Source organism: Parus major, chromosome 8 (genome assembly GCF_001522545.3).
Source record: "Parus major isolate Abel chromosome 8, Parus_major1.1, whole genome shotgun sequence".
In the NCBI taxonomy this organism is placed as follows: domain Eukaryota; kingdom Metazoa; phylum Chordata; class Aves; order Passeriformes; family Paridae; genus Parus; species Parus major.
In genome coordinates, this window is record NC_031777.1 from 21,266,746 (window position 1) to 21,280,429 (window position 13,684).

Sequence of the window (13,684 nt, forward strand, 5' to 3'; positions counted from 1 at the left end):
AAAGAAAAAACTCAGAGCTGAAAAATGAAACACACCACCACTGTTCAGGGTCCACTGACCTCTGCAGAATGACAGCTCCCAACTGACCCCACTGGGCTTCGGATCACATTCCAAAGGCACAAGGTAAGCTTTAAAGAGATGTGAGAGGCCAGCCATAAACATCTCTTACTGCCAACCCCTAATGACCTTTGGCTGGCTAAAACACTACATGACACAGACTGTTCAGTCAAAACCCTCCACACCTTTTCACTCTGGGATGGTCCCATTATTCATGCATGCATCCAGAAAACCAATAAAGCTAAGTGGTTTCTATGTGTATATAAACAAGCACTTTGATGGAGGGGCATATCTTCTGGAAGCAGTCAGAAGTCAGGGCTGCAAGGATGCTCCCATTCCTTTGTGGGTATAGGGCAGGGAACATGAAGGAACCCTCAATGCCTGACACAGGAGTGAGTGGTAAAGGGCACAGGCAGCAGTCACAAGGCACTCAGCCAGCAGTCCCAGCCACTGGAGTGACCATACAGATGGCTTCCCTGGGGAATACCACTGTCCTTGACCCTCCTTGATCCCCATTACAGAGGCCATACCACGAGACCTCAGAGAGAGATCAGACAATGTGAAAGGGAATGGAAATGAAGGGGCCTTCAGGGCTCACAAATGAGCATGAAGGACTTCCCCAGGGATAAAGCCAGCAAGGCTGCCAGTTACAGAGAAGCACAAGTAAATACAACGGGAGGGGGAGCAGATGTGGCAGACACACATCTTAGTGTACATAAAAAGATAGCTCTTTCAATAGTTTCTTGTAAGAAGCCAGAATATTTTGAAGAGCAGTGAGTGAAAAATGTAAAATGTGTTGTATGGTGGCAAGTGAACTCTTGCAAGATTTTTAGGCTGAACTGGCTAAATTTACAGCTATGCCTACCCACTTAAAGTAACGTGGTTCACAGCTTAGCTTAGCTCTGTATATGCAGCCTTCTGATCAAATCCAAATCCATTTGAATTTCACTGTATCTATACTTCTTTTTTGCAGGTATTAAAATAAAAGCAAAAAAATTAATCAGTATCACAATGAAGATAAGCATCCATTTCTAGCTCCCAGCTCTGACCTCAGACTGAACCTCCAAAACCTGTCTATCAATCCTGCAGTGAAAGATCCTGTCATTCAGACTTTGCAGAAAACATTGCTGAAATGCATGGCACAGTTTGCTCACCATGACATACAGCCTAGCAGTGAAGAGGACAAAAGCCATGCTGGTCAGCAATAACATAAGAGGTAGGTAAGGGCATCAGCTGAAGTCTCATTTTATGAAGTTTCCTGATTTTGGCAGGCACCTTTAGCCTTTCCAGCTACATTGAACCCCATGTAGCAAAAGTAATTTCTTTATTTGTCAAGCTAATTTGTTGGTGAGGATATGTGAGGGACTGACAGCCCTTTCAATACATTATATGACACAGACAGGCACTGAACACAGCAGACTGGAAAAACAACACTGAAGAACATCTCCACCTTAAAGGTGCTATCTCACCAACAAAATATATAGCAGATCTGCATTGGCCTAGACCATTACTTTCCCTGGCAAGGACTTGGGGACAAAGCTCCTTAAAACAGTAGTAATCATATTCCACTCATGCTCCTTTTTACTGCCAGCTGTAAACTAGCTCCACATGCATCATGGTTTTGCATCAAAATGTGCACAGACCAAGCCCATATCCAAAGGGACAAGGTAGATTCAATTTACAGCTTTGACAGGTCTGTGCACCTGAGGCGGAGCATGCAGGAAATAGCCTGACATCTCACTTGGAGAGCAGTTAAGAGCCTACAAGTAGAACTGTTTGCAGAGCCACAACAGCCTCCCACAACGGGCCAGTGAAAGAGCAGGGAATTTGCTATCCATTTTTCAAGAAACACAAAGAACAGGCAGCACCCACCAAGGCATTACTGGGGAAGGCAGGAGTCAAGTTTGTTCCTAACTTGCAGCAACCCTTTGCTAGGACAAGTGCAAGGGAAACCAGAGCAGCACTGGGAGACACCACGCTGAAAACTGCTTAAGCCTTTCATACAGTTGAAACAAAGCAAAAGGAAGCTGTTGTGAACCAATGCAGGTATTACCAACACATGCAGACCAATTACTCAGCAGAGGCTGTTGAGTCCACTTCAGGCTCAGAAATTCTGTTTGTTCACTACCAACCTAATATCAGAGTTTTTTGGGTTTTTTTTAGTACAGTTTTCCGGTTGAAAACCTAAGCCCATCCTGATTACAACTGAGAATATTTTTACTAATCTGTTCTACAGTACTGTGAAAGAACTATTTGCAGAAAAGCTCTGTACTTCATCTGGATCTCTGTATGTCTCAAGTGGTAGAGCACTGGAAGACCTCTCTGAAGCTGAACTCTTCCAGTCTCTTTACACTCCAGAGTTAAAACCCAGGCAAGATATCTGACCTTGCTGAAATTATCTAAAAAATGTTTTTCTTCTCTACTTAGAAATACCATCATGTTCCACATATTTCCATTGTTCAAAATATTCTTTTCCTAAAGCTGTTCACTACCAACAGCCTTTTTCCTTGCAGAATCAAACATGGCTGCCATCTATTACTGCAAGCCTCCAGCCAAAAATTTTTAGATCCTTCCCAATTCAGATAAATGACAAAGTATACATGACTTAAAGTTGTTTTCAATAACACATGAATTGTCACTCCCTTGATGGAAATCAGACTAATTTATTCATTCCCACCAAACAGTCCTGGCATTGCTTCTGAAACAAGTGATTGGCAAGAGCCCTGGAGAACCAGCAATAGAAAGGAGGTGGGACAACCAGAAAAAATTAGTGAGCTAGCACTGTGGGTTTTTTTACCTCTAGAAGAGCAGCAGCAACTTGCAAGGCAATAATTAACAGGATTAACAATTTACCTGAGGATGAATCTGTGGTTTATCACATGTAGCCTCAAAATCCAGCACTAGGAAGTAGTGATATCTCTGTGGAGGGAAGGATGACATTGCTGCCATGGAAGCTCCAAAGCCGTGGGACGCCAGTTTCCTGCTTACAATGGAGCTGAACCCTTTGAGAACACCAGCTGGGAAGATGGGGGACACAGCTTGTCTTGACCTTGAAAGTAAGTTTTGGGAAAACTTTGCTGCTCCAGTATGGAGAAGTGCTATCATTGAACATCCAGAGGCATCTGAAACTGAAGAGAGACTCATGTTACTCATGCACACATACATTTTATCTCTGCTGGTATCCATTCACTGTTCTCCTCTGAAAGGGATTCCCTTTGTGCTTCCCAGTGAAGGTTCCAGCATCACAAGCCTGAAATAACACAGTAACCTGTTCTAAGCACAGCAGATGACATTTGGATTGAGCCTAAGGTGTCCAGAATCACAGGCAACTGAAAATTAACCTCTGCAAACAACTCTAAATTAAGAACTATGACACAACAGTCATGGCTCCAGGCACCAGATCACACCCCATTGCTGAACCTCATTACAGCAGAACATAATACAAACCAACTAAAACACAGAATATCCAATCTAAACCCTGTTGAAATTTCTGAGGCTTTTCGTCTTTTCATATACAAAGCAGTTTCTGATACATGGTAAAAATTAAACACAGCAATACACATATCAACACTACAGTTTATCCAAACAGCTTGCCCCTGAAACATCTGCCAGTTGCACCAAAACATGGCACTTTCATTACAAATCCAGGTGGCAAGTGGCTGGAAGGCTCCTCCCCAGGAAAGTTCTCATTTGCTCTGTACACAAGGTTTCTCAGAGATGTGATTTTAATGCTACACTCTGCTTCTTACTTCAGGTATTTCTCTCAGAGGAAGATATCAGTTCAACTAATCACACACAGGGACTGCAGAACTGTAAAATGCAAGCAGGATTCTATAGGGTACACTCTCCCTTCCAAAGAAATACCTCACTCAGCCATCACCCTCTGATACTTTTATTTAACAAACACTATTTAGTAAATTGCATTATCCATGTGAGACTACATGGATTTCCCCTCCTATTCCTTTTCTTCTAAAACTTTTCAGGAAAAAGTTGCCAGGATTGTCACTATTCAAGATGAGTCAGCCTCAGGGCTGTTAATATATCTACAGGGATGAGAACACAAGACCAGCTCATGGTATTACATGGGTGGGTACAGGGACTGATAGCTAAACAAGCAAATTGCACCAACTCAGTCCTCTTGAACAAGGATAAGACTACCCCCTCTAATTGTGCATGCATGTATATACACACACACATCCTGCTACATAGATATTTAAATCTATCCCCACAGTTGGTCCCACTGCTCATGGAAGAACTCCATCACTTGACATGCCCCCCGCCCCAACACCTGTGCTGGCTTTTTGCTCTACCGTGAAGGGATGGAAACACCCACCATGAGACATGGAGACAAAGGTGGCCGTGGCAAAATGGGGACTTGCTGCTCATGAACAAAGTCACTGTTTGCACAAAAGACAGCATTTGCTCTCTCCCATCCGTTAGTCCATCAGGTAAATAATGCGCGTGCCAAAACACACACTTAATGAGGTAAATAATATGCCTTGAATAACGGCTAAATCTGTATTTACCTGCGAGACCAGAGAAACTCAGAAGGACCAGATTAGGAGATAATTGCGGCTAAGCAGGTTGTGTGCTTCGAGTAAACACACATTTGGTAACCTTCCCTTTCCAAGCTTTTGAGTGAAAGGCAAAAATCAAAGTTGAAATGTTTAAGATCGAGTGCCCACACTGCCAATTCCATGGCATGTATGCATCGCCCCTGCCTTAACGCTTTCATGTTTTGAAGCTGTCTGCTTTATTAAAGCTGTGTGTCAGACAGTAGGTACCTCAAAAACTGAAAACTCAAGTTGCAAAACCAAAAATGAAGAGCCCAACGTAGCATTTATTTTAAAGGGGCTCAGTTCTACCGATTGCCTTTCCATCTACAGCTTTGGCTGTCATTCATAAATGTATTACAAAGAAAAAGAAGTTACTTGTACTTACTTCTAACATGTGCCACATAAGAGATATTCTAGGTATACATGCTTTAAATCTTCTAACTACTATGACTCTAAAGGCCCATCACAACATATATAATGTCTCTTTATTCACAAGAATAAAGCAGCTTTTACGTTAGTTGTAGGAAAACCTGGTCTTTAGCTTACTGCATCAAGTAAAGTTCACAGTTGGAGTGGGGGAGGCAGACAGGCTTCAACCCCTATATCAAACAGAGACAATAAAACATGTATTATCCATCCACCCACAGCAAGATCTCTTCTCTAGTGTATCTTAACTGGCAAAACCAGGGTATCAGACATGGACCCCGTGAATCTTCAGGCTGGGTTGCACTACACACAGTGGTGCAGAGGTTTCTGAGCCACTGAGTCCATGGCAAAGGTAAACCAGCCACATTGGCAGGATTCAGGCACATCCCCATGCAGACACAGCAGCACTATGCCAGACCCTGGCATGGCAGGTCAGGGTCACAAAAGCAGCGTGTGACATCCATGGAAGGAAGTAACAGCCAAAATCCAGTGCATGTTTACACTAACAGCTTCTGCAGTGGTCCATATCTAGCAACAGGATCAGGTTCCCCATCCCAAAAGCAGCCTCCCTCCCCACTATCCCATGTAGCAGAGGGAGCAGTGCTCTGAACAAAGGTGTGTGAGTGGGGTATTGCATGTGGATTTCCCTACACAGGCAGCATACAAATCAGGGCAACACCACTGCAAACTCTGAACCTTCAGCCAAACGAAGTTTTAACGGTATGTTTACCCAGCCACTGCTCTGGGTGCCCTGGGAAGACCTCACATCATCTTCTTTGGCAAGGTCAGAGTGCCTCAGAGCACAAGATAGCTGGTGAGCAAACACACTTTATTAGATGTCATGTAAAGCATTTATAATGGGTATGACAATGCAAAGCACTAGTAATTATCCTGTATTTTTTTCCAAGATACAACGATGTAAGCAATGCAGCTTCAAAAATTAAAAACCCAGCTCTAGCCATATAAATCCACATGTTCAGTGATTCCATTTCCAAACCTACATAAAACACCATATATATATTTCTTACACACACAGGATCAGATTATAATCTCAGACAGTGCAAGCTGTCACATCTGGCAGTCAACCCTACTAGGTTAATATTTCATATCACAGAGCTCAAATTCCTCATACAGATACGTATGAAATGTAATGGGACCATGAACTGAGGTTGGACCTCAGGAATTATTTTGACAGATTGTACACAGACCTAGGAAAATGTGACACCACTTTACATTTGCTGCACCCAGTAAGATGGGAAATGGCCATATGTGATGGGTTTCACCTGGAAGTTAGGTTGTGTTCTGTGCTGTGTAACAGTATGTGTCCCATGTGACAGGACTGGCTAAAATCAGCATCATTATTTCAAAAGTTTAAGAAAAAATGTTCTCTGGACATCAGCTGCAGGTAGCAAGACAAGTTCAGGCTGACCACAGCTCTTGCTTCTTTAGCAGTCCAAGCACATGGTACTAAAGCATGACAGTAAAGCACCAGTAAGGAAGGAAAGCCAAGAGAAAGGCAAGAGCCAGCTGTAGCCATCAGCTTTGCCAGGGGCCCCACTGAGTGCAAAGCGGAGAATCTGCACTGGTGGCTGTTGCACACCAGGCTTCCGACTGGGAAAGTTTCCTAGGGACAACCAAAGCAGCAATGAACAAGACAGGGAACTCCTGCCATGTGAAGAATGCTGGTGACAAGAGCCAGAAGACCGTGCAAATGCTGTCCCTTGCCTGCAGGGCAGCCCTAAAGCCACAGAGAGAGATGTGAACCACACAAGCTCCAGAGGAGTCAAATTCATCAATGGCACGACAAATTAGCCTATGAACTTGAGCTTAATGACTCCTGGCATATAACATAAATATGAACTTTTTATAACTACATCTAATTAAAATTGAAGTTTGCCATTAAGCCCAAAATACCCCCCTTTATTTTTCAGTTTGATAAGCTGAGTAGGGAAGGGGCAGGAAGACAACACCTAACTTCACATTGGCGGGGTGATCCAAATTACATTTTATGAGAGCCTTCACTGACATGTTAAATTACTTTGTTATGGCAAGACAGCCCTCCACCATATTACAAAACAAACAAACAAGAAAAACTCCCACTAACCTAAACTACAACACAAACTGAAATTAAATAAAAGCAAGCAAGCTCTGGGAGTAAAATGCTTATTTATTATTTGTGCAAAAGCTGGGTAGGGGCAGCTGTGACTCCTGGCCTCGAAGAGACAACTGAACTCAAGGCTAGAGCACCAAAACCAACCAAAAACCTAAGTCAGGTTTGTCTATTTTATTGAATTATGGAGGGGAAAAGAAGTTTGGGTAATAGAGATGCTTTCTGTAGAACAAAATTGCACGCATTTTGCAACACCTGGAACACAGTATAACAAAAAATGCAGAACTTCAATTTTGGTAGCTGTTCAAATGCATACTCAGAGGTCAAATGTGAGCCCATATTTCACTTGTGTGAAAATATAACTGAAGAACAATAGAGATAACTCAGGGTGTTTTTTAATCAACCTTAACCTAAACCCAAATATTTCATTAAACGAACTACAGTCCAAAAATGACAGCACCTGGCTAGCCTGTGAGGCAGGAAACAAGAGACTATGAACAAGACCAACTTATCCACTCTCACCACTCAAATTTGCAAAAAAACCAACCAACATAAAGTAAAACAAATAACAAAAGACAAAGCTTTTAGAACTTTTTAATAAAGTAACACAATTTTAAGACAGGTAAATTTGCTTCTTTAATTTGTTAACCTCACAGTATCATCACTTGAACATGAGAACAGTACACTTCATGGCTGCACTCCCTTCTCACTTGGCTGGTTTTGTCTCCAGCACTGCTAGACAACCACGCCTGTATTTTGGAAAATTTGTAATGTCATGGCATGTCTATATGCTGCCCCATCATTACTCAGCTCAGATACAACTTGGCATTCATCATTTTGTTTTTACAGTACTCCACAATCACACCCAGGCTCTTCCCACTACAAATGAGGAGGTCCCTGTTCTCAAGAACTTACAGTCTAAAATTAGAAGCAATACAAGTGAGGGGAAAAACAGAATAGAATGAGGGGTACAGGAGGAGGGTTGGGCAACTGCTCATCTGGGAGAAACATGCATCTTGGTAGGTCAACTGAAAAAAATAATTCACCCTATACAGGCACTGGTTTCCCTCTACATGGTCATTATGGAAGAGAAGTGAACATGGAAAAGGCTGACTAAAGGATGGAGGGCACTCTCAGGTTAAGGAAGGTCTCTCCCATTTCTTGAGCTCATTCTTGCCGCTGGGTTCCTTGGCTGATTTGTCAAAGGCACGACCACACATGTCAGAGCACCAGAATCTCTTCCATTGTGACATCACAGACGCGATGGCTTGTGAGATCACAATGTGCAAGGCCGAAGGCGCTGATTACTTAGGGAAGCACTTGCTGGAGCTATGGCACCCTACAAAGCTGGGAAACAAACACATCTCAGTTCACTTGACAACACAGTGAAACCCACATGGAGACTCCACACCAGCAGGACACGAATTTGTCTGAACAGACCACCCAGAAGCCGTCCCAAAGATGCACAGTACAATTCCACTTCAATTTTATTAGGCCACCTCTGCTAGGCAACCCACTTTCGTCAGCTCCTTGACTGGTCTCCTAAGACAGGCTTTGCTGTGTATTTTTAAACCTTCTCCAAGAGTAACTGCAGATGAGCAAACGGGTCTAAGCTGGAGTCTGAAGAAGTTCCACACAGCAAAGGACTGGTCACTTAGAAGAAACGTAGAGAAAGGAAAGAACAAAAATTAAAACAAAGAAGCATTAACAGGGACACATACAGCAAAAGCCAAAGAGGAAGAACAGATTTGCTATTAAGGAAAAGAGTAGTTGCACAGGATCAGACCAAAAATCCTCTACTCCAGTCTCCTGCCTCTGCCTGGGATCCGTAAGAAAACACACCAGTGTGAAACTACACAAAATGAGGTTAACCAAGCCAATAGTTCTGGGAGGCCAAAAGGAGGCAGGCCTGTCCTTCCCTCTCAGACTTACTCTCCTGCTGATTACGTTACACCAGTTCCTGAGCTTGTCTGGCTCTTCTGTGAGCTGATTCAACCACAGGAACCTATAAAAGGACTAACACAGCCAGAATAAAACACAATTAAAACAAGATAGTTTCCGGCTGGTTTAGTGAGACAGATTAGCTCAGGGCCAAGCTGGATGAATATCAAAGCTCAAAGAGGATGGGCCCACACTGGCAGAAGTAGGAATGAGATGAGCCACTGGGGCTATTAGTCAGCTCAGCCACTCACCAAACCATGTACTCAGACCAGGACAGAGACACCTGGGATGACGTGGCACTTTGCAGAGAATGGAGAAATTATCTTGGCTCTAGCAGCATAGACACATTAAATTTGAATTCACAAAGCCCATCAGACCATCCTGTCTCAACCTCACGTAATGCTGGCCCTAAAGTTTCCATTTCCTTAGTCGAGCCCAAAGGCTTGAATATCTTTCAGAAAAGTTTCTGGCCTTGAATTGCAGCATGAAGAATGGAGGTTCCCCTCTACCTTCAGATAGCTCACTCCAATGGTCAATCCATTCACTGTCAAAAAATAACATGTCTTAGTTTTCATTTAAACTTTCCCAGCCATGGTCTTTGAGGTAAGTTCTGAAATTTATGTCACTTCAGTGCTCTCAATCCTCAGAACAGCTCCCAGGGCCAGAAGCTAGAGATTTGTAGCTACTACACATCTAGTCAGTAAAAGTTACTATTGCATATTGGCCTAATTTAGTGGAAGGGAGACCTAGTAGGCCACCCTTTGTTTAATGGAATCTGGCACGCATAATTACTTCGTTTTCAAACACATGAATGCCACAGTTGTTCAAAACACTTACACAGCCGCACACCTTCATTATCTGAAAAATGGAGGTTAACACCTGAGAATGCCAAATGAATCTCAGCCTGGATTTGGGGAAACAAGATTTGCATTGCTCAATACATAGATAACTTTTGATCTTCACAAATGAGCTCCAAAAGTGTTAAAAGAAAGCCAGTACTCTGACAAAGCTCTGTCCTGGTACACTGCCAAAGGCTCCAGGCAGGGCAAAAGCTACAGTGGGACATGGTTTCCACACAAGCCCATCTCAGCCCAGAAAATCTGCCAGAGAAGATGCTGACCCTAATATTCAACCATAGGAGAAAAAAAAAAAAAAAAAAAAGACTGTAACAAATACAGGTGAAATTTAAATACATATATATATATTTTTTGATTGGAAGAGAAGTATCTTTACCTGACCAACACAGCTAGGGAGAACATAACTTTTTAGCTGGCCTTGGGCCAGCTGAGATCACTTGTCTTAGGGAAGGGAAATGGTCCAAATGGTCCCTAGCACAGTCAGCACCTCTGCTCTAGGTTATGCCTTGACAGCCTCAACTTGTCCAGTTCTTCCCTTATGGCCCTGCTTGCCATGGCACCATACTGCTGTGTTAGCTCATTGCTACTATAGTGAAACACCAGGAGTCTCAGCAGGGCTATTTCTAGCAAAAATACCTGCTTCAGATCCAAGACAGACTTGTGAAAAAAGCACAGTTGCTTTCAGCCTTCCATGCTCTCTTGTAAGCCCAGACACAGCTGGCAGTCCTGCAGCATTTACCTGGATGTCACCATACCTGCACTCTACAGCCTCGGGGCCCCCCACTGCAGGTGGCCACAGGACTGACACAGAGACAGGGCAAAATGCAAATACTTCCACACATTTAACCATCTTCCAAAAGTCTATTTCCAAAATGTAAGTGGGTTAAAAAAATAAAAAATAAAATCAAGGCCTACCAAAGTTAACAGAATCAAAACAAGATAAGCACCAAACCAGCTGTAATCAGGCCCTCTAAAGAAAGTAAAAAGTATCTCTCAAGTGCAGGATAGAAACCTTAGGTCCTATCAGTGTTTATTCAATCCAAGGTCTTCTTTATTTACCCATCAGGCACATAGGCATTTTTTAAAGGCTTTAATCACTTTCTTCTTTTGGATTTTGGTACCACTCAAATCTATCTAGACACACTAATTTTACCAAAAAAAAAAAAAAAAAAAGCAAAAACAACCAAGCCAAACACACTATTCATGTAGGGCACCCCAAAGTTTGAGATGAACAAGATGCATAAAAGGGCCACAGGACCACGCTTTGAAATAAAACAATCATTTAGTCCACACTGTAAATTAATGTGAAAATTCAGTTGCAAAGGGCAGAATTCAGTGCTTCAAAATGGAAACAAAAATATCTGAAATAAAAAACAGCATTTGAAATCAAATTTCCCAAGCCTACATGGTGGGGACTAACCAACTGGACTTTTAACATACTGCTGAATTTCCGAGTAATTCCCTCTTGCATAAAAGTTCAAATGTCAACTTTAATACCAAGTGATATGAGATGCTACTATGTTGCAAAAAGACACAACAGGACAAAATAAATTCAAGTTACCATTAGAAAGAAATTAGGTAAAATCCTCAAACAGCTGTTAACAACATCTGATGGGACAAGTGCTTTGGAGATGTACCTTCCTGGAGCCCTGTACCCTCATCCTTCCTGAGACACAGTGCAAGCATTAACATATTAGAAAACTTGCTGGTCCCTTGCATCACAACTGAAAGAATATCAAGAGCTCAGACTAAACAGCAGCTGCTAATCCACCATCTCTGGAACCAAAAGCTCAATGAAGAAACCAGATAAGTAAAGAAGTAGCAAAACAAATGTCACACTTATTAGCAAACAGGCCAGCAAGGACCACGTAAATCCACCAGACACAGGACTTGTAAAAGACAGAACACAAGCAGTAAATGACAACACCTCTTCATACATCTCAGTTTGGAAGAAACACCTGTAACAGCATAGCAGCAAGAAAAGAAAAGAAGAAATTCCTACTGCCACTCAGGAAACAAGTAAACAGACTGTACTCCTAAGCTTTCTCAAGTTTACTTCACTCTCAAGATCTGAGACAGGTGATCAGTTCAACCTCACAGGGTAAAAATATAGGAAAAAAACAAAAAAAAACAAAAAAACCCCACGTCCTACTCCCTCATTACCTCCACCTATGAACCTCCTCATACCAAAACATTAAAAAAATCCTCGCTGCTGCTGCCTCCAGCTCAGCCCATGCCCACCCCCTGGGCAGACGGGCTGTTTTCCCTTCCTCAAGCCCTGAAAGCAACTGATCCCGCTCCAGCTGGGATCTGGGGGACTGCTGCCACAGCCACCCTCAAGACCTCTCCTCAGGGCCGCACTGGGGCGCGGAGGGCCCGGCAATCCGGGCGTCGAACGGACGAGGCGCCTCCACCCCGCGCCCTCCCCTCGGGCCGGGGCCGCCCCCGGTCCCCACCGACACCCCCGCCCCGCCCGGCCCGCAGCCCCACGCCCCCGGTTCGAGTCCCGCCGCCGCGGGGGGCCGGGCCGCGCCCCCGCTCCGCGCCGGGCCTTTACCCCCCGCCCCGGGCCACGGCGGCCCCACGTCTCCGCCAGGCCTGCGGGGCCCCCCGCGCCAGCCAGACCCCGCAGGGCTGGGCCGAGCCGCCGCCCGCCTCCCGCACCACCCCCGCGGCGGAGCCGCCCCGGCCCGGCCGGGCCCCGGGCCCCGCGCCCCGCACTCCGCACCACGAGTGCCCGGCACCGCCACTCACCGCCCGCACTCTGACCCCTGACCCCGCGCTGAGCGGCAGCGCCGCCGTCCAACCGCAGCGCCGCCCGCCGCCGCCGGGGGCGGGGCTTCCGACCCGCCGCGCCCCCTCGCGCAGGCGCGTACTGTGCGCCCCCCCGCGGGGCACGCTGGGAGTCGTAGTTGTCTCCGGCCGGCCCCGCCGCGTGGCCGCGCCTCGACGCCGCGCCGGCTTCTCCGGGTCCCCGAGCGCCGATTTCCACCTCCCATGCCCGGCGGAATCTCATCCTCTCCCCGCCGACCCGACTCCTTGTCTACCCTGGGGCCACCACTTACCCGCCTTGTGTCCTCAAGGGCCATCTCACCGTGTCCCCAGGACACCTCCCCCAGCTTCTGATGCCTCCATGCTTCAGTTTTCACTCATCTCTCTTAGCCTAAACCTGTGTCTGAACCGTGCCTGGTCTTTGCTTGACACCCCTGAGCTGTGGCACCTCCTCCCCGCTCACACGGCTGGCAGCCTGAGCCAGGACATGTCAAATCTCACTGCTGTCACGCCCTGCAAGGGTTCTGAGCTTCCATCCCTGCCAACTGCGCAGGGAACAGTAGCCAGCGCTGCTCTGCTACCACACAGCATGGCAAGGAATACTGCAACAGGCTGCCCAGGGAGGTCATGGATTTTCCCTCTCTGGAGACATTCAAGATCCACCTGGAAGCATTCTTCTGTCACCTGATCTGGTGACACTGCCTGGGCAAGGGGATTGGACTGGATGATCTCCAGGGATTCCTTCCAACCCTAACAATTCTGTGATTCTCTGAACTTACCTGCAATGATACCTAATATTTAGCCTACTGACACATCAATAACTCTTGGAATCTCAGCTGCAATGACAAGGGTGCTAGCTGGGGCCATTCCTTGCATTGCTTCCTTCTCACATCAACTCCCACCTCCACATTTCAAGCCAGCAGCTCCTTTGCACACCCCTGATACTCCTCATATGTGTGATGAGC

General features: G+C 45.3%; 1 protein-coding gene across 9 annotated transcripts in view; it reads right to left on the reverse strand.

Moving 5' to 3' along the window:
• The window catches only part of ERI3 (ERI1 exoribonuclease family member 3), a 131,039-nt gene extending 118,267 nt beyond the window's left edge, over positions 1-12,772 (reverse strand). For 8 of the 9 annotated variants that reach the window (XR_001523100.1, XR_004498484.1, XR_004498483.1 and 5 more), the window contains exons 1-2: positions 12,702-12,772; positions 2,911-3,185 (exon numbers count right to left, since the gene is read on the reverse strand). Coding sequence is in view for 6 of the 9 variants with exons in the window: in XM_015636135.2 (XP_015491621.1) it covers positions 2,911-3,162 (252 nt within the window). In the remaining 3 variants the exon portion in view is untranslated. The other variant, XM_015636136.2, reaches the window with a different exon arrangement.
• Positions 12,773-13,684: the final 912 nt, after the last annotated feature.